General features: G+C 38.2%; 1 protein-coding gene across 5 annotated transcripts in view; it reads right to left on the bottom strand.

Moving 5' to 3' along the window:
- The window catches only part of dmd (dystrophin), a 2,012,228-nt gene that overhangs the window by 825,200 nt on the left and 1,163,972 nt on the right, over window positions 1-23,056 (bottom strand). For all 5 annotated transcript variants that reach the window (XM_043700735.1, XM_043700733.1, XM_043700734.1 and 2 more), the window contains one exon: window positions 11,313-11,463. In XM_043700735.1, coding sequence (XP_043556670.1) covers window positions 11,313-11,463 — 151 coding nt within the window. The remainder of the gene's footprint in view (window positions 1-11,312; window positions 11,464-23,056) is intronic.

The following is a 23,056-nucleotide window of genomic DNA, read 5'->3' as shown; positions in this document are numbered from 1 at the left end:
CTGAAACAGAGGGGCTGAAACAGAGGGGCTGAAACAGAGGGCGACAAACAGAGGGCGACAAACAGAGGGCGACAAACAGAGGGCGACAAACAGAGGCCTGAAACAGAGGAGCTGAAAGAGAGTGGCTGAAACAGAGGAGCTTAAAGAGAGTCGACGTTTCGGGCATGAGCCCTTCTTCAGATTTCCAGCATCAACAGTATTTTGATTTTGTTCCTGAAACTGTTGATTGCATATTAAGCAGCACAATAAATCTCTTTTTCTTCAAAGCTGAAAATGTTTCAGGAAATAAAAATACAAAATGCCGGACTGAAACAGAACAGACAGCGTCTGTGTCAACATCTCTGATAAGAAGTCATTAATGTAAAATATTAACTCTATTTATTTCTCCACAGCATCCATACTATAACGTCTCAGGAGCAACTGTGAATGGGGAAAAAAGGTTTTGTGAAGTTTTTTTTTTACTGATTGCTTTTCATGCCAAATATGTTTGTAACTATAACTCTGAATGCAATATTAAAGTTAAGGTGGTTATCAGCAAACCTCCTTGATGTACAAAATATACGTTTTATGGTTGATAGGAATCAAATTTCAACAGCTTTTAATTTATGCTTTCAGATATAATTAATTTCTTTTCAAACATTCCAATGAATAAGTGAATAAGTTATATAACAAAATCTATGATTAAGTAGTTAAGATTCAGTTTTTCAAACAGCGATGGCACCATAATAAGTGCCAATTTTATTCAGTTATTAATGTCACAAAGTTGATAAAGCTTTTTGCTCAAAATTATTTTTGTGACCAAACTGAACAGAGAGACAAATGTGATAAGCTGAGATTTCTATTCATTCCAGCTGATGAAATATAACTACATACAGATTGATGTGACAATCATGAATTAGTGCATGAGATGATTTACTAACTTAAGACTTTCGAAGGAGATAGGCACCATAACCAATCTAGAAGAAGCCATGAGGCAAAGGGACACAGTTAAACCAAAACTCTACAAACACGGGCTGTGTTCACTGAAAGAGTGACTGAGTAATTTAAGGTAGAGGAAGCCAAAAATACAACAACACCAATACCAGAGAGGCATCTTCCTCCTAAAAAGATTGGCAGTGGTGTTTTGCCACAGAACACTGTTGTGATAAAGAAAAGAAAACCCCAAACAATACCCTAAAAATCAAGCTTCTGAGAACAAAATTGAGAGGAACAGATTACAGGTTGCATTTGGACTCAATGTTCATGTCACCAATAAACTGAAAGTTTAGGTTTGGGGAAGGAGGATGGGGGGCATGCTTGTGGCTTTCCAATCCATTGTGTTTATCTTTCTGTGGGATACCACTGTAAAGCATAACAAACCTGTTAACACTTAGCTACCATTTTTCTTACACTGTCTATTTGGGTTTATTAGATATGCGTTACAATCTAGAAAAGTTATTCATCCTAGTTTTTTAAAACAAAGAAGTGCCTTTTATCATACCAAAAGGGTGAGATTTTAATTTGTTCAGAACCGAGATAATTGACACCAGGCCTAAAAGAACCAGGAAGTGAATCAGACACTCTGATTCTCCATGGCTCAGTAGCTCATCGCATGATCCAAATAGAAGAACAACAGCCAGAATTGCATTTTTTTTTAAAAAAACAAAGATTTCAACTTGCTGACACACTATAGTTGTTCGAATGGAACAGGCAAATTTCAGAAGGAAATTAAAGTTCATAGAAACTCAAGACAGTCTAACAATCCCCATTGTAACTCTGTCACTGTCTCAGTGTTTAATATTGCAACAATTTGTTTTGCACATATACTAATCTCGTACATATTCACACAATTTGGTTACATACTTTCTATATTTAATTAGACATCTGCCAATAACCAAAGTAAATCACTCACAATGATAAAAATAAACATGTTTTCTCACCATTCTGACATATTATTAACCAGCACACAAAAGATTAAGGTATACATGCATTCAATATATAGAGATGTATTGATATCTTCTCTGTTAGAATGGTGTCTGTCACTCTTTCTTTTATTAGAAAAAGCAAAAGTATAAGAAGTCACATGTGCACAACAGTTAATGTAATACCCCAAACTGTTCCTTTGGCGAAACGTCTGAAGAACAACTTCTAAACTTCATCAGTCAATATTTCATATTGTTCACAGTTAAATGAAAATATTTTCAATATTGAACACTGTATTACTTGTGAAACAGCACTACAAATGAAGATATTTAAATCTTCCTCTATGGTCTTCCATTGCAAAAAGGGCTTCCAGCTCTTTATTGTCTAATTAGCAATGTATATACAAAATCATTGTTTTTGTATCATCGACGAGAAAGAAGAATGGCTAGGAGGTATAATAATGTAGAAGAAATGCTTTCAAAACTACAATATTTAATTTCCCACATCTTTTGAGCTTTAAATCATAGCTAATTAGTATTGGCTAAAAATCATGTAAAAATAATTTGCCACAGGTTAAAGGCCAAAATAAAGCTTAAAGATTATTTATTGGATTCAAAATTTGATACATGGATATAATCATCCCAGCTGACAATGGTCACTTGAGTCTGTGTTCACTTCCAATCAATGTGGTCCAACTACAGCCAGCAGTGGCTGCAATATCATGCTCGCACAATTATATCCAAATACAGGGGAATCTCGATTATCCAAATGTGATGGGCGGGCACTATTTCGTTCGGATAATCGATTATTCGATTAATTGATTAAATGCCTTTCCTCTGGAGTTCAGAGTTTTTAAAGTCTGCTCCCCATTCAGGAGACTGCAGCAGCACACAGCGCGCGAGCACCCCCCGCCCCCTCTCCGGGGCAGTCGAACTGTACACTAATAAGACTGCTGCATTTGCCTTTTTGGGGTAAGTCTCTAAATAGCACACACACGCAGCCATGGCCACCCACACAACTTCTTACTGCAACTTTTTGACAGGTTCCATCTTCGCCCTGGACAGGACAATGTGGAGAGATTATGTGGGCAAGATGGGGGGGGGGGGTTAGGGTACACCCTGTGGAGAACTCCAGGGAAAATGTGGGGAGGGAGGGAGGACAGGAGGTCAGTTATCTGGAGACAGTGCCTTTTTAATAATTGTAAACAAAAGACACAATCACTGTTTGAAACACATCGTTGATTTAATGTTTCCATCGGGACCTCGAGATCTCCATCGGATAATCCGATTTTCGGATAATTGGTATTCGGATAATCGGTATTCGGAGAATCGAGATTCCTCTGTATATGAATTAGAAATAGGAACAGGAACAGACTATTCAGCCTCCCGAGCCTGCTCTACTCTTCAATAAACTCGGCTGATCTGGCTGTAACCTCAAATCCACATACCTTTGATAACCATTCACACCCTTGTTTAACAAGTATCTACCCAACTCCACTTTGGAAATATTCAAGGACTGTTGGCTAACGTGATACCACTGTTTAAGAAAGGTGGTAAGGACAAGCCAGGGAACAATAGACCAATGAGTCTGACATAGGTGGTGGGCAAGTTGCTGGAGGGAATACTGAGGGACAGGATGTACATGTATTTGGAAAGGCAAGGACTGATTAGAGATAGTCAACATGACTTTGTGCGTGGGAAATCATGTCTCACAAACCTGATTGAGTGTTTTGAAGTAGTAACAAAGAGGATTCATGAGGGCAGAGCGGTAGATGTGATCCATATTGTCTTCAGTAAGGGGTTCGACAAGGTTCCCCATGGGAGACTGGTAAGCAAGGTTAGATCTCATGGGATACAAGGAGATCTAGACATTTGGATGCAGAACTGGCTCAAAAGGTAGAAGACAGAGGATAGTGGTGGAGGGTTGTTTTTCAGACTGGAGGCCTGTGACCAGTGGAGTGCCACAAGGATCGGTGCTGGGTCCACTACTTTTAATCATTTATCTAAATGATTTGTATGTGAGCTTAAGAGGTAAAGTTAGTAAGTTTACAGATGACACTAAAATTGGAGGTGCAGTGGACAGCAAAGAAGGTTACCTCAGATTGCAACAGGATCTTGATCAGATGGGCCAATGAGCTGAGAAGTGGCAGATGAATTTAATTTAGACAAATGTGAGGTGCTGCATTTTGGGAAAGCAAATCTTAGCAGAACTTATACACTTAATGGTAAGGTCCTAGGGAGTGTTGCTGAACAAAGAGACCTTGGAGTGCAGGTTCATAGCTCCTTGAAAGTGGAGTCACAGGTAGATAAGATAATGAAGAAGGCGGTTGGTATGCTTCCTTTTATTGGTCAGAGTATTGATGGAAGAGTTGGGAGGTCATGTTATGGCTGTACACGACATTGGTTAGGCCACTGTTGGAATATTGCATGCAATTCTGGTCTCCTTCCTATTGGAAAAATGTTGTGAAACTTGAAAGTGTTCAAAAAAGATTTACAAGGATGTTGCCAGGGTTGGTGGATTTGAGCTATAGGGAGAAGTTGAATAGGTTAGGACTGTTTTCCCTGGATAGTCAGAGGCTGAGGGGTGACTTTATAGAGATTTATAAAATTGTGAGGGGCATGGATAGGATAAATAGACAAAATCTCGAACCTGGTGTGGGGGAGTCAAGAACTGGAGGACATATGTTTAAAGTGAGGGGGAAATATATAAAAGAGACCTAAGAGGCAATTGTTTCATGCAGAGGATGGTACGTGTATGGAATGAGCTGCCAGAGGAAGTGGTGGAGGCTAGTACAATTGCAACATTTAAGAGGCATTTGGATGGGTATATGAATAGGAAGGGTTTGGAGGGATATGGGCTAGGTGCTGGCAGATGGGACTAGATTGGGTTGGGATATCTGGTCGGCATGAACCTCCATGCTGTCCACCTTGATGACTCTATGAAACTGTTCCCACCACCTTTTCAGGAAGATAGTTCCAAAGTCTCATAACCCTCAGCGAAACAACTTGATATCATCTGTTTTAATGGGAGATCTCTGATTTTTAAACAGTGACTCCTAAAATTCTCCTCAATATATCTACCGTGCCAAGACCACTCAGAATCTTAAATATTTGAATCAAGTCCCCTCTTACTCTTTTAAATCCCATCCAACTTTTGCATGGAAACAACCCCACTATTCCAGGTATTTGTATCACAAACATGCTCTGAATTACTTCAAATACATTTAAGACCTTAATTCAATGAGGTGATCAATTCTACCCACAATATTCTAAAGCGATCTCACCAACGCTTAACCTCGGTAAATGAAGCATAACCTCGGTAAATGATAACAACGTACGAGCTTACCTAATTGCTTGCTCTACTTTCATTTTCACCTTTTTAAAATTCATGCAAAGGACACCCAAATCCCACTGAATCTCAGAGTTCTTCAATCTCCTTCCTTTCACATAATATGCTTTTTCTTATTGTTCTGGCCAATATGGCCTCAAGATGCACCTTTATTTTTACTTTCAATGTCTTCCTTCATCTTCTTCATGACACATCTTATGTTTGGTAGCAATCAAATATGGTGATGTTGAGCATATTGAGTTACTTGGTACTAATTGACAAACTGCAGAAGTGCTATGCACACACAGTATGCATTCCACATTGTGCAGTTTATTCAGTAACTTAAGAATGTACAAGATATATTTTGGAAAAAAAATCTTCATAAACCAAATTTGCAGTCTTTTTTTTTGCAATAACAGTCAGGGATTATTTCCTGTACACATCCTAGTAGATATCTAAAAAAAAGCAGTCTGCCAGCTTAGTCACTGAAGACTGATATCACTTTCACAATCCTATTTTAATTATATGAAAACAATGAGGTTTTGTACTTCCATCAATACTTATTTTATAATTTGACAAAAGAAATATGTGCACACTTCCAGTATGTTATTTAACTTTGATAAGTCCCAAAAAGCCTCACCAAGCATTCTTTCTTAAGTGTAGGAAATGTAGGGAAAAAGGTAGGTATTTTTGGACACAAAAAAATAACATCCACGCTACGGTGATCTGTCTGCTTTCAGCAGTATGTCTGCAAAAGGTTTGGATTTTGATCTTCAGCTTGGCTGGGCTTTAATCAATTTGACCCATTCCTCGTAAGACTGATGCCAATGTTTTTGCCCTCTGCAACCTGGCACAACAATTAACCAATTATTTCAAAGAATATAATAACTCAGTAATTTTGACAGTTTGATTGCAATTTGTCATGAGGGTCACCAATACTCCTGGAATGGCTGGGAGTTCATTGGAAATGGCCTCTATCTTTGGGCAGTCAAAAGAACCCATTGCAGGAACATGTCAGTCTCCTGCAACAGTGCCTAGCTGAGCACAGGGTTCACCAGGGTTCTACCTGCCAGAGGGGAAAAAAAACAGTAAGAGACCACTGTTAGCTAGAAATATACTTGGAGCTCCATTTTGAAATATGCAAGACAATTCAGACTGGTGTGTTTCATTGATGTTTGGCTGTTTTTTTTCTCTCTAAGTGACTCTCCAGAAATGCAAATCTGATTTTGAGACAGAAATCGAGATGAGGTACAACCTGACCTTTCAAACATCAATGACATAACAGCAGCAAATTACACTTCATGTTCAAAAAGTACTTGACCCATCCTATGTCTAGAGTCCACACCCCCAACCACTGAAATGCCTGAGCAGGCATCAGGAGTGGCCACATAATGGAGATAGCTGAACAGCCTACAGACCATCAGTGTGGATAATGCTCATTCAGTCTGAAAAGCTGGAGAAAGGCTACCGGCTGTGAAACAAGGTTAGGCTTGCCTAAGACTGGCTGGAAGCTAGTATCAGATAAATTAGTTTTACCATTGTTTTTAATTGGTCTTGGATTGAAATGGATAGACTGTCACATTTTATGGATTTATGTTCCTGGGAGTAACTGGAGCTGCTCAGGCAGAATTTAATGGAGTCAGGTTCATTACCTCTTACTACGTATCAGCGTAATTAAACAAGTCTGTGTTGGTTACATTCATTCCATAGTTTATCTCAGCCTTGATTTCTATCCTCTTTGCTGAGTTTCACCCACTCGCACCACATCACTGGCTCTCCATTCTATTACTTCCATCGATGTCTCCTGGAATATATGCAGTCAGAGTTGGGGACCATATTTGCCTTTAAACCATTCTTTTCAATTCTAATTTCACCTGTGTAACATCTACAGCAACTACATTCCTTCTCCCTCAATCAGGAGGGTCCAAGAATCATTTCTATTCTGCAGAAACTTCACAGAAGGCACACTTGAAAGCAAATTGTATTGATTGGCGGTTAGTTCTGTGAATTGATACAATTTGATGGCTCTCAAGATACATTGGATTTTATCCCCAGCAAGTCAGCAAAGGGGCTTTCTTCAATCAATTCACCAAGATGTAGACAGCATACCTCAAAATAGCAAATGCAGCTTACAAGCTACAAAAAAATACACAATACACACTAACAGGCTGTGGTGGGACACTAAGGACCAGAATTATTGGCAATAGTCTTCTGCTATAAAAAAATCACTGAAATGATGAGACCACATGCGGAGTACTTCAAGCTGTTTTGGTCCTCTTATTAAGGAAAAGGTGTAATTTCATCAGAAACAGTTCAGGGAAGTTCATGAGGATGATCAAGGGTATGGAGGGATTGCCTGATGAGCAAAGATTAAACAGGTTGAGTGTCTACTCATTGGAATTTAGAAGAATGAGAGGTGATGTCATTGAAACATATAAGATTCTTAAGTGTCTGGACAGGGTAAATGCCGAGTGGATGTTTCCCCTCAAGGGACAGTCCAGGACCATAGGTCTCTGAAGAAAGAGATCACAATTTAAGACTGACGTGAAGAGGAATTTCTTCACTGAGGGTTGAGAGTCTTTGGAACTGCTTGCTACAGAGAGCTGTGGGAGCAGAGTCATTGTGAATATGTAAGGCTGAGATAGAGAAAGTGGTGTTCAGTAGAAGAATCAGAATGAATGGGAAAGGCCAGGAAAGTGGAATACTGAATCAGTCATGATTCTATTGAATGATAGATCAGGCTCAAGGGGCCGAATGTCTGCTCCTGTTCCTATTTCTTACACTCTTACGATTTTTCTCAACTGCCATTTTCCCTCCAATAAACTGAAACTCCTTGTTTCAAAAAAGGTTTGGACATAATAAACCAACTTAAAAAAAACACAATTCACATTAATCTGAATTGTCTTTACATCTGAACATATGAAATAGGAGAAGAGAACCCTTGAACCTGATTCTCCCACTCTCCATCTCTCTCTTTCCCAGGAAAGAATGCTTTTCAGCTTTATTTCCAAGACTGCATGGTGGACAACAGTGAAAAATTAATACATTCACTGCAGAAAGACAACTAAGTTCACAAATAAATTTGACGCAGACTGGAAAACACCACAATGGATGCAGAATTAGCTCAGTTGCCTACAGGTCAAATTTTCCAAAAGCATAATGCAGAGGACCATGGTGTCCCAATTATGGAAATGATTTGCCAGAGTGGGACATGATGAATGCAGTGGTATAAGTAGCTCTAGAACAGAGCTGGTAACAAGTCCTTTAAATTAGGCTTTTACAGAGACAGAGAGAGAGAGAGAGAGAGTGAGACAGACAGAGAGAGAGAGAGACAGGACTGTTATTCTCGATACAGCTATGCAAAGTAGAATCAATTTCAAGTTTTTGAACATTGCTTTTTATCAGTGAATTGATTTGAACTAAAATATTCATTTTCAAGTGCAAACTTCGAATATCCCATGTAAGTGTAATTCAGAAAATGAACAAAAAGCCTAATCTGAGTAGCAAATGAACCCATTTATCCCATATGTAACACTTGAATATCAATTGTTTGCTAATTTCCATATTTTCCACATTTCATATCTGAACTATTAGCACTTAATACATAGGATACTGTTTGATTTAATATATTGTCTCTGCCACTAAAAAATCTTAACTCCAATACTAAAATAACTTTTCATTAGGTCTCAAACAGATTATTTACAAAAGATTTATAACAAGCAGATTAAATCAAACAAAACTGCCATGACAGTCCATAACACAACATAACTTAAAGCACCTACAAACAAAATAAACCCACAAAACTACTCACTGGTACAGGTATTCCAAATGTTTGGTTGTACATTAGGCTTCAATGGAGAATGCCAACTTCACGATAAACTAGAAATATTGCACTTCAAATAAACTACAACCTGCTGTTCACTCATATGTCCAATATTGCTTAATTCAGTCATTCCTCATTAAGTAAGTGAAGAGACTGGTTGGGGAAGAACCTCAGTCGTTCAGTGACAATAACATTGTCTGATTGTGGATGATATCACAAAATAGTTTCTTGTATCAAATTTAAGCACAACATTAAGTGGCAGGCTGTGGATACTTTATCATCCTTAGAAACAAAGAAGAAATGCTCAAAGATCAATCCAAACTATCTCCTTGCATTCCTACCTCATGGTTTGACATTTCCAAATTTCCTCATCACTGGCAGCCTAACACCAGCTGACACAAGCTCCAGAACAATCATACCTGGCTGCACATCTAATGCCTTAATGCTGAAATTCAGCAGCCCTAACATTACAAACTTAATCAAACATTACATGCTTTTCATCTTCTGATACATTAAATTCATCACATTTTCTTCATTTGCAAATCATTATATGTCTTCATTTCATGAAAAATAAGCAACCTACTGCAATCCTAAACCCTGGCTCACATAATTCATGCTTCCAGTTCTCACTTGATGTGACCTCAGTTCTGGGCGACACACTTCAGGTACAGTGTGAAGTCTATAGAGAAGTTATAAAACAGATTTATGAAATGGCTCCAGGAATGAATGATTACAGTTACAAGGAGAGATTGTTCTCCTGCACTTGAATCTAGAAAAGTGTGAGATCATCTAGATTATGCTCAAGAAAAGTAGATCGGAGCCCTTTCTAAAGGTGAGAAGTAAGGAACTATGAATCAGTAGAGAGGTTTAGGAGTGCAGTTATAGAAACCATTCAAAGTTTGTGGGCAGGTAGAAGTCCAACATGAATTGAAAAGCATAATAGAATATTCCCCTTTATCGTTAGAGGGCTGCATACAGTGACATGGAAGTTATGTCACAGCAGGCAGGGCTGTAGTTAGAATCCATCTGGTTGATTCTATGAGCTGTGATGTAACAAATACACACAATATTTTAGAACTTATACACGTTCAAGCACTTCTGTTAACTTGCTTTTTTTTTCTCATTCAAGATCCCATATCAATGCGTAGGACAGAAATTGCTCATGTAAGCATCTCACCAGTGGTGATACAGTGGTATCAGCACCCCACCCCCTCCCCCCAGCTAAGAAAAGCTCCAAAATGCTACACACTTCGCCTCTCAGCCATAAGTAACATAAAAATAATGATTTCACTTGTCTAACTTCAATATTAGAACTGAAGTACATCTGCATGCTCCTATCCAATTATCTCCTGTATTTTAGCCTCACTATTTTGATGTCCATGACCCACATAATAGATATTACGTCTCTACTGTTTTAATTTAAATACATATTTATTTCTGGTCCATATAGATCAATCAAGGGCAAGACATTCTTTCTTGTATGCTCCACTTCTCTGATTTCAGGACGGGTTACTTCTTGATCAAAACATAAGGGCACATACTGCACTTCAAAACACACGCCTCATTAATTTTACATACGGGTCACCAAGCACAGCTCATAAAGATCTGCATCACTAATCCAGGAAAAGACAGAACACTTAACAGTTTCTATTACTGCAGAGCTAATGGATTTTTTTTATTGCCTTCCATCCCACCAGACTTGTATATGTAAAATCTCCAAAAACAATTCAGCCCATAAAGACTTCTTTATGATTCTCTTGTAATTATACCTCAACATATGCTGCCACTTAACGGTAAATAATCTACCGATTACTCTGTGTCAAAGGATCACAAAGAATACAGGAAAAAAAATGGTGTAAAAGATGACACAATGGAGCATGAGCTACCCACAAATCGCAATGCTTATTTAAGTTGCATCAGTATCAGGATATCAACCACAGATTTATTCTTCCTTAGCCATCTGAGTTATTGCTAAGCTTTTGTATAAGGTAACAAATCTAATGTTGCAACATTTACTGCAAAGTGAACAGAAAGCACAAATATCCAGAAATAAATATTATAAAGATCCTTTTTTAATTATTGGACTCCTAAAGTTGGTAACAGCAAGCGTGAACTAGACAGTTTTATTCTTTTACAAAGTTTCCCTTTACGAAATATTATTGCCTTTGGAAGCAGACGCTTATATTTATTTTCTAACCAGGACTCATTCTAATGTAAAACTGTGGTCATTTCAATAAGGAGGCACTTGATGCATAATTACCTTGAGTTTCTGTTTAGTTTTCTCTGGCTCTATATTTTCAGTATCCATCCTGATGTTAGTCAGGATCTGCTCTGCTTCCGTCATCCACTTCGCCAGGTCTTTCATTTCATAATTGAAGGTGCGCCATTTCTCCACAGATCTCTCAAACCTCCTGGGCAGAGGACAAGTGCATTTTTTATAGGTTTATCCATGAATTAACATGCATTTATATATTTGTAATTCATAACTTAATAGCTGTGATAATTACATAAAATCTTTTAAAACTGCCTATATAATACAGAACTCAAATATACAATACACAGGGCTATATGCAAGTACATAAACTATTATTATTCAATTTGAATTGTTTAAAATTGAAGACTGACACAATTGTTTTCCACTAGATAAGTCAGTAGATTTATTATACCACTCTAACTGGAGAGCTAACTGGCACGTTTTAGCTTTTTCTCCACTTTGTATCCTGGTAAGCTGTCACATTTGTGGTCAGAGTTGATTTAAAAATAAATAAACTCATTTTAAGTTAAATTTATCATGAATCTCTAAGGGCATGCATGCTTGCTACTTGGAAATGATATGTTATAATACACACACATTCAAATGCATCAAAAGGCGGATATTAGAAGAATTGTCACTCTATATAGGGAAACTTGTGACACAGTGGGAACACCCTCAGTTCAGGGTTAGAAGGTCCACGATCGAGTCTCACAGGAAGGTATGTTTAACCATGGGGAAACAGGGTGATTTTCAATCTGGGAGTCCTTACAGTGTGTTTGATGATAGGTGGCAAGTGGGAAGAATCTCCCCTGGTCAGCCATCACTCAGGAGGCCATGGTAAACACTGCAGTGCTTTCCTGTAAGTATGGATCAATCTAGTGCAAGTCCATGACCCTGTGCTCAGAAACAGCAATGGAAGAAAAGACAGACTCTGAATTTGTCACCTTTGCAGATTTTCCATGTTGAAAGGTATTAACAGTAATCATATAATATCAGAAGTGTATAATATCAGGTTCACAAAAGCCATTTGCTGTATCACAAGACTATTTTTGTTCAAACAATTCTTACAAACTGTTGCACTATTGCACAGATTTCACATGGGAACATACTTAAAGCAGTTACATGACATTATTGCATGTGACATTATGCTATAAATGAACCCAGCTCACCTTCATTTACTCTCTCAGCGGACAGAATAATGGAATAATGGAATTGGACAAGTATGGTATGTTCAGAGAGTCAATTACATTTATATAATTTACAGTGACATCACTCAATACAAACTCCCAAATTACATATACATCTGTGATACCATAGCCACATATATATTTAATAAGCATCAATAAATTTTAAGAAGAACCCAATCTTCGTGGTAGATGCTACATGCGATTACACATAGAGCAGGATTCAGATCACAAAACTAACAAGGGTGTTGGACCAAAGAAACCACATTTGAAAGGTTTGCATATAGGGACCTCAAGACATTTATGAAAGGAAAGAAAAAAGCAACCTACACTCTTCCCACACAACTTGTATTACAATTAATCCCAAATCTCAATTCATTTCAAGTTCTGAATTATTTATACATCTTTATAATTACAGTTTGCCTGAGGAGAAAAGCTGCCACATTCCAAAGCAATTTGTTATATCAGAAACACTTTGAGTTGTTTCTGATAGCTTTGATCAGACACACTACAAATGAAAACTTTTGTGTCATTTTGTTGAGGTATCAATTACAAACAAGGTAGCATGGCTGCCACATAATGTAGAAAGCACCCCAATGTTAGCAGATGACTTTTCAAAGCTTCTTGGGAACAGCATTTGTACTGGTGAATAGAAATGCTTATGGCTGATATGCTAGGTATGGACTTCTTTTCTGATGATATGTGAGCTGAATATGCAATGAACAAATGGAGATGAGGTACAGATCAGTGAGTATCTAATCAAATGGTGAACAATTTCAAAGCATGAAATACTGTACACCTGTGCCTATTCATAGGTTAATATGTGAACCACCACTTCAGCAATGTACTCCAAGAATGACTGGTTATTTTAAACCATACCCTACAAAAGAGTCTGTGCCTTGATGAGGACAAGGGAATAATCTGGAGAAATAAAGTTATTAGTTAGCTGAATAATACAACTACCTTTTGCATTGCAGACATGGAAAATTGTAGTAAGCCTTAGCAGTTGGAGTCACTACATGCTTAATCATTTTAAAAACTCCTAGTTCCTTACTGTAGCCAAATCAACTTTTCTGATAGTTACAGTTCTTTTGTTCATTTAATGTTTTTCATACTGTGAAGTTAGCTTAAATGTGATAAAATATACATTAGGCACGTGAATGGAGAAAAAGCAAGTGGTCTAATTTACAGATAATTTCAAATTAGGAAGTGCTCTTCATGAAGCATAAACTTGAGAATTACAACTTTTTTTGGACAAAATATGCAGTGGTATATGGACAATGGCACATGGAGCTTTGTAAGGACATATACAAAGTGAATTATAAAAGGTAAAATGGGCAATATTCATACTTCAGGAACAGTTTAAGCATATTTAAATTTTGTACAATTCACAAGCCACATTATGAATGGAATATTAACTATATAAATAAAAATGGAGAACACAACAAATAAATCTGCATTCGAAACTGTTTGGGCTCTAGTCAGGTCAGACCTTGAGTATTAGATCAGGTACGCTCACAACAATACACACAAGACAGTCGGAGGTCTTGAAGAGAAGAGCAATAAGAATGTTCCCTCATGTCTAAATGCAAACTTTTGAGGAAAGACTGGAGAACATTTTTGAAAAGAATTTAGGAAAGGTGTCTGTGCAGAATTGCATGACATAACCTGAATGGAAAAGGTGCATCCAGAAACCAAGCTTTGTGAATAGGACAACAGGACACAAGTTTAAAATAATAAAAGTCAAACCTAGTAATGATGTTTGGGAGTTTGCCATCCAGAAAAAAAATGACACTATTATGAACTTTGTAAGATTCTGAGGTTGCAAAGTTCTAAGGAAGGGTCACTCAACCCAAAATGTTAACTCTGATTCCTCTTCACAGATTCTCCAGACCTGCTGAGCTTTTCCAGCAATTTCTGTTCTTGTTCCTTTGTATTTTAGGAATGTCTTACATTTAGGGAAAAATAAAGTGGGTTATGTGACCTATTCTAAAATCTGACTAACAATAGCCCTGTGTTATACGGCTATTAAAGGTTAAAGGAAGGCCCTGATTGTTTTGCTGGGAAGATGGCGCATATTGATCACAAAGAAGACAACTGGAGTAGCATCCATGTTAACAGGATTTGTTGGCTAGTCTCCAGCCTCAGGAAGGTGTTGAGAATGTTTTTATATTTTCATTCATGGAATGTTGGCAATATTAGCATTAGTTGCTGATCCTTAATTGCCCTTCAACTGAATGGTCTGTTCATGCATTTAAGAGTCAACCACATTTTACTGGGAACAGGACTGACATGTAGCTCACGTCAGCACGCCAGATAAAGATTCCAAATTTCCTTCCCTAAAGAACATTTGTCAGCAAAAGAGCTTTTTTTTATAACAATCACTCACTGTAATTGATAACTAGTTTCATTTTCCAGACATGTTAATTAAATTTCAATTCCACCAGCTGCTGTGTCTCATTTTCATCCTCAATCTCATCCATGTACTTTTGAGTTTCGACGTGTAATTTCATACAATTTGAGGATTTAAATGGTGCAAGGGAGGAATAACCCCTCTGTTAGGTAGGCTCACTGCACTCTTTGGAGCAGGTCACCCTGTATTGGGTCCCCACCTTCATCCAACTCATCAGCTGGTGGCAAGTGATTGTAGCTAAACCCAATTCAAAGAATGAGAATGGATACCATCAAGCTTATTCTTGGCAACTTAGAGATTTGTTTACTCTGACACACAAACACTGATTCTAGCAGTCTTGGAAGGTGAGACCAATGTAATGGCCAATGGTCTTAAAGTGGATCACACAGAGTTTACAAAACACAGAAGATTCTCTGGTCACCCACCACATTCAGAGCCATTTTGAGCCATAAGTTAATTAGGTTGGGACTGGTGTGATGAGGCTGACACTGGACCAAGAAAGATCAGGTCAGGAGTTTGAGGCTGACAATGTGCAAAATTCTCTGACAATAATCCATGTGCAATAATCTTTCATTTGTCATCCATCATCACATGTCTAGTGGCAGTGGGCAAGTGATGCAGCACGTAGTATGCATTTACCGGGAGCTCTAGCTGTGAACCTCACATTGATGGCTCAAGGTTGTTTTTCACTGGAAAGCAGCAAACTAGGGACTTGGCAGCCCATAAACAGTACTTTTCAGGGCCTTGCTGCTTAATTGCTGCCTATTAGGAATGGGTTAAAAAGATGTTCTAACAATGTTTGTTTTTGCCCCTTTCATCAACCAAGCCAGACCTGGAACAGATTCCATAAACACGGTCATAAGTTAATCTTAAAAATGGAATTAATCATCATTGGCACATGGAAAGGGTTCACCCTCATGGACACTGCCACAGCTAACAAATCAAAGAGAAGAGCTGCTGTTGTCAGTAGAGAGATCATTGAGATCACTGCGCTCTATGAGGCTTGGCAATCGGAGGACAGTTAACACAAGAAAATTGCACCTTCTTTCAGAGCAGCAATGGAGGATAAGAATGGTATGAATCTGGCATAGACTTTGCTGAGAAACTATCACATCAGTAAATTTGCTTACCAGCCTCACGGATTAGTGATAATCTGATGATGCTTAAGCTCCTCCCACATGGCAACAGGCAAGCAACTCCCAGTCATGTACATACCCCTTCCATGAACAACACTGATGGAGACAGGTAAATTCGACCGTCCCCTCATGTTGATTGTTACTTTACAATGGTCAAATTAGTTAATCATACTTTGCGATGTTAATGCAAACGTGCATGTAGATCAGGGTTGATAGATGTAACATTCATGGTTTTGTTTTTTTGAAGATGTATGCTGAGCATAAGCTCCTAAACAGTTTTCCATCTTAGCGTTTGCAAAATAATTGCACTCCATTTAATACACTGGTATACAACTATATATCATCATAAGATAGGTCAGACAAAATGTGGAATGCTGATATCTCTGCAAAGTGGGATGCTGATATCTCTCCGTGTTCCAGGTCCACAGCAAATGTCAGCAGCTCAGCAGGGCTGCTCTGGGCTCAGTGATTGTCTGGGTGCACAATGTGCTTTCAAAGATGTCTCAAACCCAATAGATTCTGGTAAATTCTGGGGCTTCTGTTGAGAAGCAATGAAACGTAAGATTCAGTCAAATGAATCTGTGGTGCCTCTCAATGTTTACAAGTTCTATTGCAAAGTACATGCTTCACTGTCAATGATGTGCAATAAAATCTTGCTCTGTGGATTCAATAGGGAGTCATTCTACACGATTTACTTACATAAATAAACATTTAAGTACATACTTTATGTTCTCCTTCACTTTCAAATAGCCTGATAATAATAATGAAAATAAGTCCTCAGGTATCAAATACACCCATAAAGTGACCTCTATTAATAATTGCCTTTGCTGATGACTTTTGTAAATAACTGTCAACCACTAAATTACTCCACTCTGGAGCTCCAAGATATCTTATTTCCATGGTTTCAACTTTTCGTCATGCACTGGATATATTGGATTCTAATTTACATCTCATTGAGACTAAACACAATTTACAGGAAGCAATCTCAGTATTCTCATCTGTCACCCACCCATCAAAAGTTTTAATTCAAAGGTAAAGTACAAATTTGATTCATAAGCCAAGTGTAAATCTTTCCCCAATTAGCCCTTGTTACGTTCATCACACAGCATAGTTATTTGATCATCTCATTTCAACTAGACACAAAAATGATCTCACAAATACAAGGTTTTCACTTGACTAATGCAATGTAAAATGGAGGAACAAAAGCTCAGTTTAAAAAAAACACATTCAAGTAGCCAACAGTTGAGTGTTTATTTCCATTAGTTTTATATGGATCAATTCAAAAAGGTATTTTTTAAACAGGATATCCAAGAATGACCATATTTTAAGTTTGTTCCACTTGGTCATTTGGTTTTCAAACTATACAGAGTTTGTACTTTAGCATTGCTGTACCACACAGTACATTTACATTGTAAACTTGCCTTATGTTATTGGTCACAGATAGCTTGAACTGAATTTGTACAAGTAGGAGCCTTGCGTTCTTATTTTGGTGTTTAATTGCTCATCTGGAAAACTTTCTGCCATACTATTAATACAGGTTTAATTTAGCCATCTACAAAGTCAGGACTGATATTGAGCTTTGCCTGCTGCATTTTGCAAATGCTGTTAACAATTCTTTTGTTAAAATGGTCAATAATTATTGATTCAATTACAATGGAAGCACTCACAAATTTCTGATTGAGAACCAAAATGTCAAGCAGTGATTTGCTTCAGGACTGATTTCAATCACCCACCTTATAATACAGGAATCCATATTCGCAAAGTAGTTTCAGTATGTTCAGCTAATTTTCTGAATAGATTGTCAACATTAATTTCTATTAATTTATCATCTTTGGTTGTAAATGGGTTGCTGTTTGACCGGATAATAAAAAGCCCTCTTGGCACTGTGTATATCCTTGTTATAATTAATGTTAATTCTTATGTAGCATTTTAATATGTCAACCAGAATGCAAGTATTCACCTGCTTCACAGTGCCATGCATTAGTTGTGAGTTCCCAGCAACAGCAAGGTCAGCAACCTTCCACACAATACTGCAGTCTTCTCAGCCTCAAGTTAATGGCAATCATAAGACATTAACCATTCACACAAAGGTCACCGCTAAATCTCTTTCAGCCTCATTTGTCTCCAGAATGTGTTTAAGGATCAAGAAGTGGTACAAAGACCAATAGAATTATATGCTGCAAAGTAGCAACAGCTAAGATATGTCTCTAGAGGGTGTTGGCCCTCTTGGTGAAGAAGGTATGTGCCACAATATGGTACTGGAATCAAATAAGCGACTGACCTAAGTATAGAAGCATGGCATACTTTTTCACAGCCTCTCTCCTTCAAGTATCTGCCATAAAGTCTCTCCTCGGTCAGATCTCATGCTCGCAATGCAAATGACTGAACTCAAACCCTCCATTAGTGGAATGTACTGGTCTTCATAGCTGTTTAGTCAAGAATATTGAATTAAACATGAAGTTAACGTGGGCAGGCCTTCTGACCAGTTAGCAGAGCTAAGAAACTATTCTACTGGCCTGTTGGCCTGTACAAACAACTTAAGAAGTAGTCTTCAATCCTTCCTGCTGCATTTTCCTGAAGTTGGAACAGAATTGAGAAAGACAGCAAATTTCAATAGTAGCAAACCATACTGGAAGAACTTGGCTAGGGGAGCAGCAAGTACTGGAGCACATACCTTCAGTACTATTGCCAGAATGTTATCAGGGCCTATTGCTTTTGCAGTATCCAGTACCTCCATCTGTTTCTTGATATCACGTCGGGTGATTCGAACCGGCTGGAGACTGGTACCTGTGATGCTGGGGACAACTGGAGGAGCCCAACATGGATCATCTACTCAGCACTTCTGACTGAAGATTGTTGTGAATGCATCAGCCTTATCTTTTGCACAGATGTGCTGCGTTCTTCCATCACTGAGGATGGGGATATTTGCGGAGCCTCCTCCTCCAGTGGGTTGTTTAATTGCCCACCAACAGTCACAACTGCATGTGGAAGGACTGCAGAGCTTGGATCTGATCTGTTGGTTGTGGGATCACTTAGCTCTGGCTATCACTTGCTGTTTATGCTGACATTGAGATAACTTTTGAATAGTCTAACACCAAATCCTGATGGAGACAAACATGGTTTTGGCTCCGATAGCCTTAAGTCATTTTGCCTAACTTGTCAATATGAATTGAAGCCATTGCTATCATATTGTTTCCTGTCTCCTGTTATGCCAGACAAGTGTCTTGACTTGTTAAGATTCACCAGTGATCTGTCCTCTTCCACAAAACTCACTATTAAAAGGTACAATGGTGGTAGCAAGTGATCAAGGTGGCTAATGGAATGCTATCATTTGTTATGAGAGTAAACTGAACATAAAAGTTTAGAAGAGTGAAAGGTGACTTGGCTTAAATGTATAAGATCTTGAATGAGCTTCAGAAGATCAATGACACTATTTTCAAACTAGGGGTCCTGTTGTAAAAGCAGAAGTAGGACATTTTTTCTTTCAGAGGGGCATTCCATTTGGAACTTCTGCCTCAAAATATTGAGGTGGGGTCTTTGAACATTTTAGAAATTACTATCCCATAAGATGTAGCAGCCTGTTGAGTCTGTTTCAGCAATCAATGAGATCATGACTGATTTGATAATCCTGAACTCCACTTTCTGACATTCACAAGCTTTGATTCCCTTATTAATATAAACATCTGTCTGTCTCAGCTTTGAAATTCTTACTGACCCAACCTGTACAATCCTCTGTGGTAAAGAGTGCCACAGTGGCACTACTGTCTGAGAGAATAAATTTCTTCCCATCTCAGTCTTAAATGGGTGATCTATTACAATGAGTTTATGCCCTTGGGTCTGAGACTTTCCCATAGGTCAGTTCAGTTTAGTTTGATTGATAGCAGGTGATTCAGTAATGATAATGCCACTGAATGACAAAGGATGATGGTTAGCTTCTCCCTTCGCGAATACGTTCAGTACCGGCAATTTTGTGGTTCAAGAAACAATTGCAACAAGTGCCTGTCAAACATTATATTAAACAAGACAGAATCTAACTGTCATCCTTGGGAGTTACCATTGACCAGAAACTCAACCAGACATTAGCCATACCAGCACAGTGGCTACAATATTTCCATTACAATAACATTAAAAAGTTGTCTTCATTGTACCTGTTCCGTTGTACATCACAATTATCCCCAAAGACCAATATGATATTATCCTTCATATAACTCCTAATTTATAATGTCAATTATATGTGCACATGGAATTGGCAAAACATTCAAAGGTCAAATAGCAACAGTAAAGCACATTACATCAGCAGTCATTTACTTAAAGAAATAAGTCTCACAATTAGGTTACAGCAAACTTGGATTTCAAAAGCCAGTATACTGTAGAAGCAAGGTCACAGGAATTGAGAACCAGAATTTTATTCAGAAGAAAATCCAGCTGGACTAAATTAAAAGTAAGAGCATTAACATGAGCTGAGCTGATGAAGATAATCAAACAAGGACTGGCAAAAAAAATGCCAAGGTTTCTGCCAACTACAGAATCGGGGACATGTCACTCAAATGTACATTCTCCATCTATTCATATAGTTCATCTGTTTGCTCAAATGTTGATAAACATGACTGGCCACGCACTCCAATGAGTCTGTCCTCAATGCTACAGCACCACAATAGGCAAACAGAAGGTTCAGACCCAAATAATTTTGGTCAAAATTAATAACTGAACTATTTCTCTTTCTGATTTAAGAAAGCCCCAGTCTTTAAGGTAATAGCAGTTGATTGATTTAGGACTACTTTCTATAAATAAAAACATCATTGTATGAGTTAATATAAAATATATATCATAAAGAAAATGTACATTAATCAAGTAAGAGTCCAAATCGAGTGCCAGCTGTTTAGTATAACCTCAAAATCTCATGGGTGGAAAGGAATCGGACAAATTAGCTTATTTATCCTTCAGGATAAACAAGAATTTTTAAAAAATATTCGAGAAAACATGTTGATGGCTTACTGGACTAGGGCTTATGCCCGAAACGTCGATTCTCCTGTTCCTTTGATGCTGCCTGACCTGCTGCGCTTTTCCAGCAACACATTTTTAAGCTTGGATATCACCGACTGCCAATCTGCGATATACAGAGCAGGAAAGTCAAGGGTTTGATCCTTTTGTTATGAGCTAGTTTACTGGCTGGTTGAGAAACAAAAAAGTGCAATCGACATTGATGGTTTTAGGAGATTGAGTAAGAAACAGGCATGAAAAAGCAAAAGAAATTGAGCAAATGTAATGGACCAGACAGTGTGTAATGCAGAAACATTAAGTGAAAATGAGTTGAAGCAGGCAATTAAATAGCTTATTTAAGTCCCAATTAAATAAATTTAATTCAGCAATTTAATGAATCTGAACAGTTTATGCCAATGTATTAAGGCAAAAAGAGAGAGAGATACTCTCTCACAGCTCAGAAAGGAAAATGCATGTGTTGCTGCACTCAGCTGATGGAAAGCCAGCCTGTGTCTTCATTAATCATAATGACACAGACCACCTCATGGCTGCAGGTATCTTATTGACTCCTTGTGGTGCACAACATAAGCAAGTAGTAATTGGGTGGGCACACAGAAAAATTAACCATTTTCCCCCCAAATCGATCATCCCTTGCATATTTGTCTTCATCTTGTGTTTGTTCTAGTTTTTAATATTTTATACCGAGAGAGTAACACAGCAATTCAGGCTTGTTACTTTGTCCAGTTTGATGATTCTACAAACTCCAGTTGTTTCTTGCATTTTGTAAGTGTCTTTCAACCATGTTAGTCTGTCTTGGATACAGTATTATTAACTTCTTTCTCACAGCAGTCTTTTTCTTGAGGGTTCCTTTCAGCATTTTTGAATGGTGCCTTCTCTGTTTGCTTTCTGTTCAAGCACCCTCACAGAAGACAGAAATGCATGTAAGCAGCCTCTGTAGTTTATATTTAGTTAGTTAGTTGTACAAGATTTTGTTTTCCCTGTGGGAGATAAATTGCAGCAACATCACCACTGGAGAGTATCCCACCTGATTAAAAAAGGAATAGTGAAATAACAACAATTGGTACTTAAATGGTGCTCAGCCATAGTTCCAAGACATCTCTGCAGGTGTTCTTCAAGGAAGATGTTTTTAAACAACCTTTTCAGAGACATCTGACACACCTCAACAGGTGGGATTTGAACTCGGATGTTCTGGTCCAGAGGTACGACACCACCACTGCACAAGATCGTAGCTTCTCAAGGTAGTGTCCTAGGCCCCACCATCTTCAGCTGCTTCATCAATGACTTCCCCTCCATCATAAGGTCAGAAGTGGAGATGTTTGATGATTATTGCACAACATTCAGCACCGTTTGTGACTCCTCAGTTACTGGAGCAGACTGTGTCCAGAAGTAGCGAGACATGAACAATAACCAGTCTTAGACTGACAAGTAGCAAGTGATATTTGCATCACATAAGTGCCAGGAAATGGCCATCTCCAATAAAAGAGAACGTAACAATGATCCTTCATAATCAATGGTATTACCATCACCGAATCCCCACCAATGAACATGCTGAAGGTCACTATTGCCCAAAACAAAATGAACTGGAATAGCCACATAAATACAGTGGCTACAAGAGCAGGTCAGAGGCTCAACTCTTGCAGCAGGTTACTCGCTGACTTCCCAAAGCCTACAAGTCACAAGTCTGATGGGATACTCTTCACTTTCCTGGATAAGTGCAGCTCCAACAACATTCAAGAAGCTTAACATTGTCCAGGAAAATGCAACCCACTTGACCTGCACCACATCTATAAATATTGACCCGCTCTACAGCATGTGCTATCTACAAGATGCACTGCAGAAATTCACAGACTCCTTACACAGTATCTTCCAAACACAGTACCTCCCAGAGGGTCAATGGCACATATAAGGTAGCACCGTTACCTGCAGGTACGTATGGTTAGTAAGTCTGCAGATATATCCAAAACTGGAGGTCATTGAGTCATAGAGGCATACAGCATGGAAACAGACACTTTGGTA

The sequence above is a fragment of the Chiloscyllium plagiosum genome, chromosome 12 (assembly GCF_004010195.1).
Source record: "Chiloscyllium plagiosum isolate BGI_BamShark_2017 chromosome 12, ASM401019v2, whole genome shotgun sequence".
In the NCBI taxonomy this organism is placed as follows: domain Eukaryota; kingdom Metazoa; phylum Chordata; class Chondrichthyes; order Orectolobiformes; family Hemiscylliidae; genus Chiloscyllium; species Chiloscyllium plagiosum.
The sequence above is the reverse complement of the archived record's forward strand: the minus strand, read 5'-3'. Positions and strand labels throughout refer to the sequence as shown.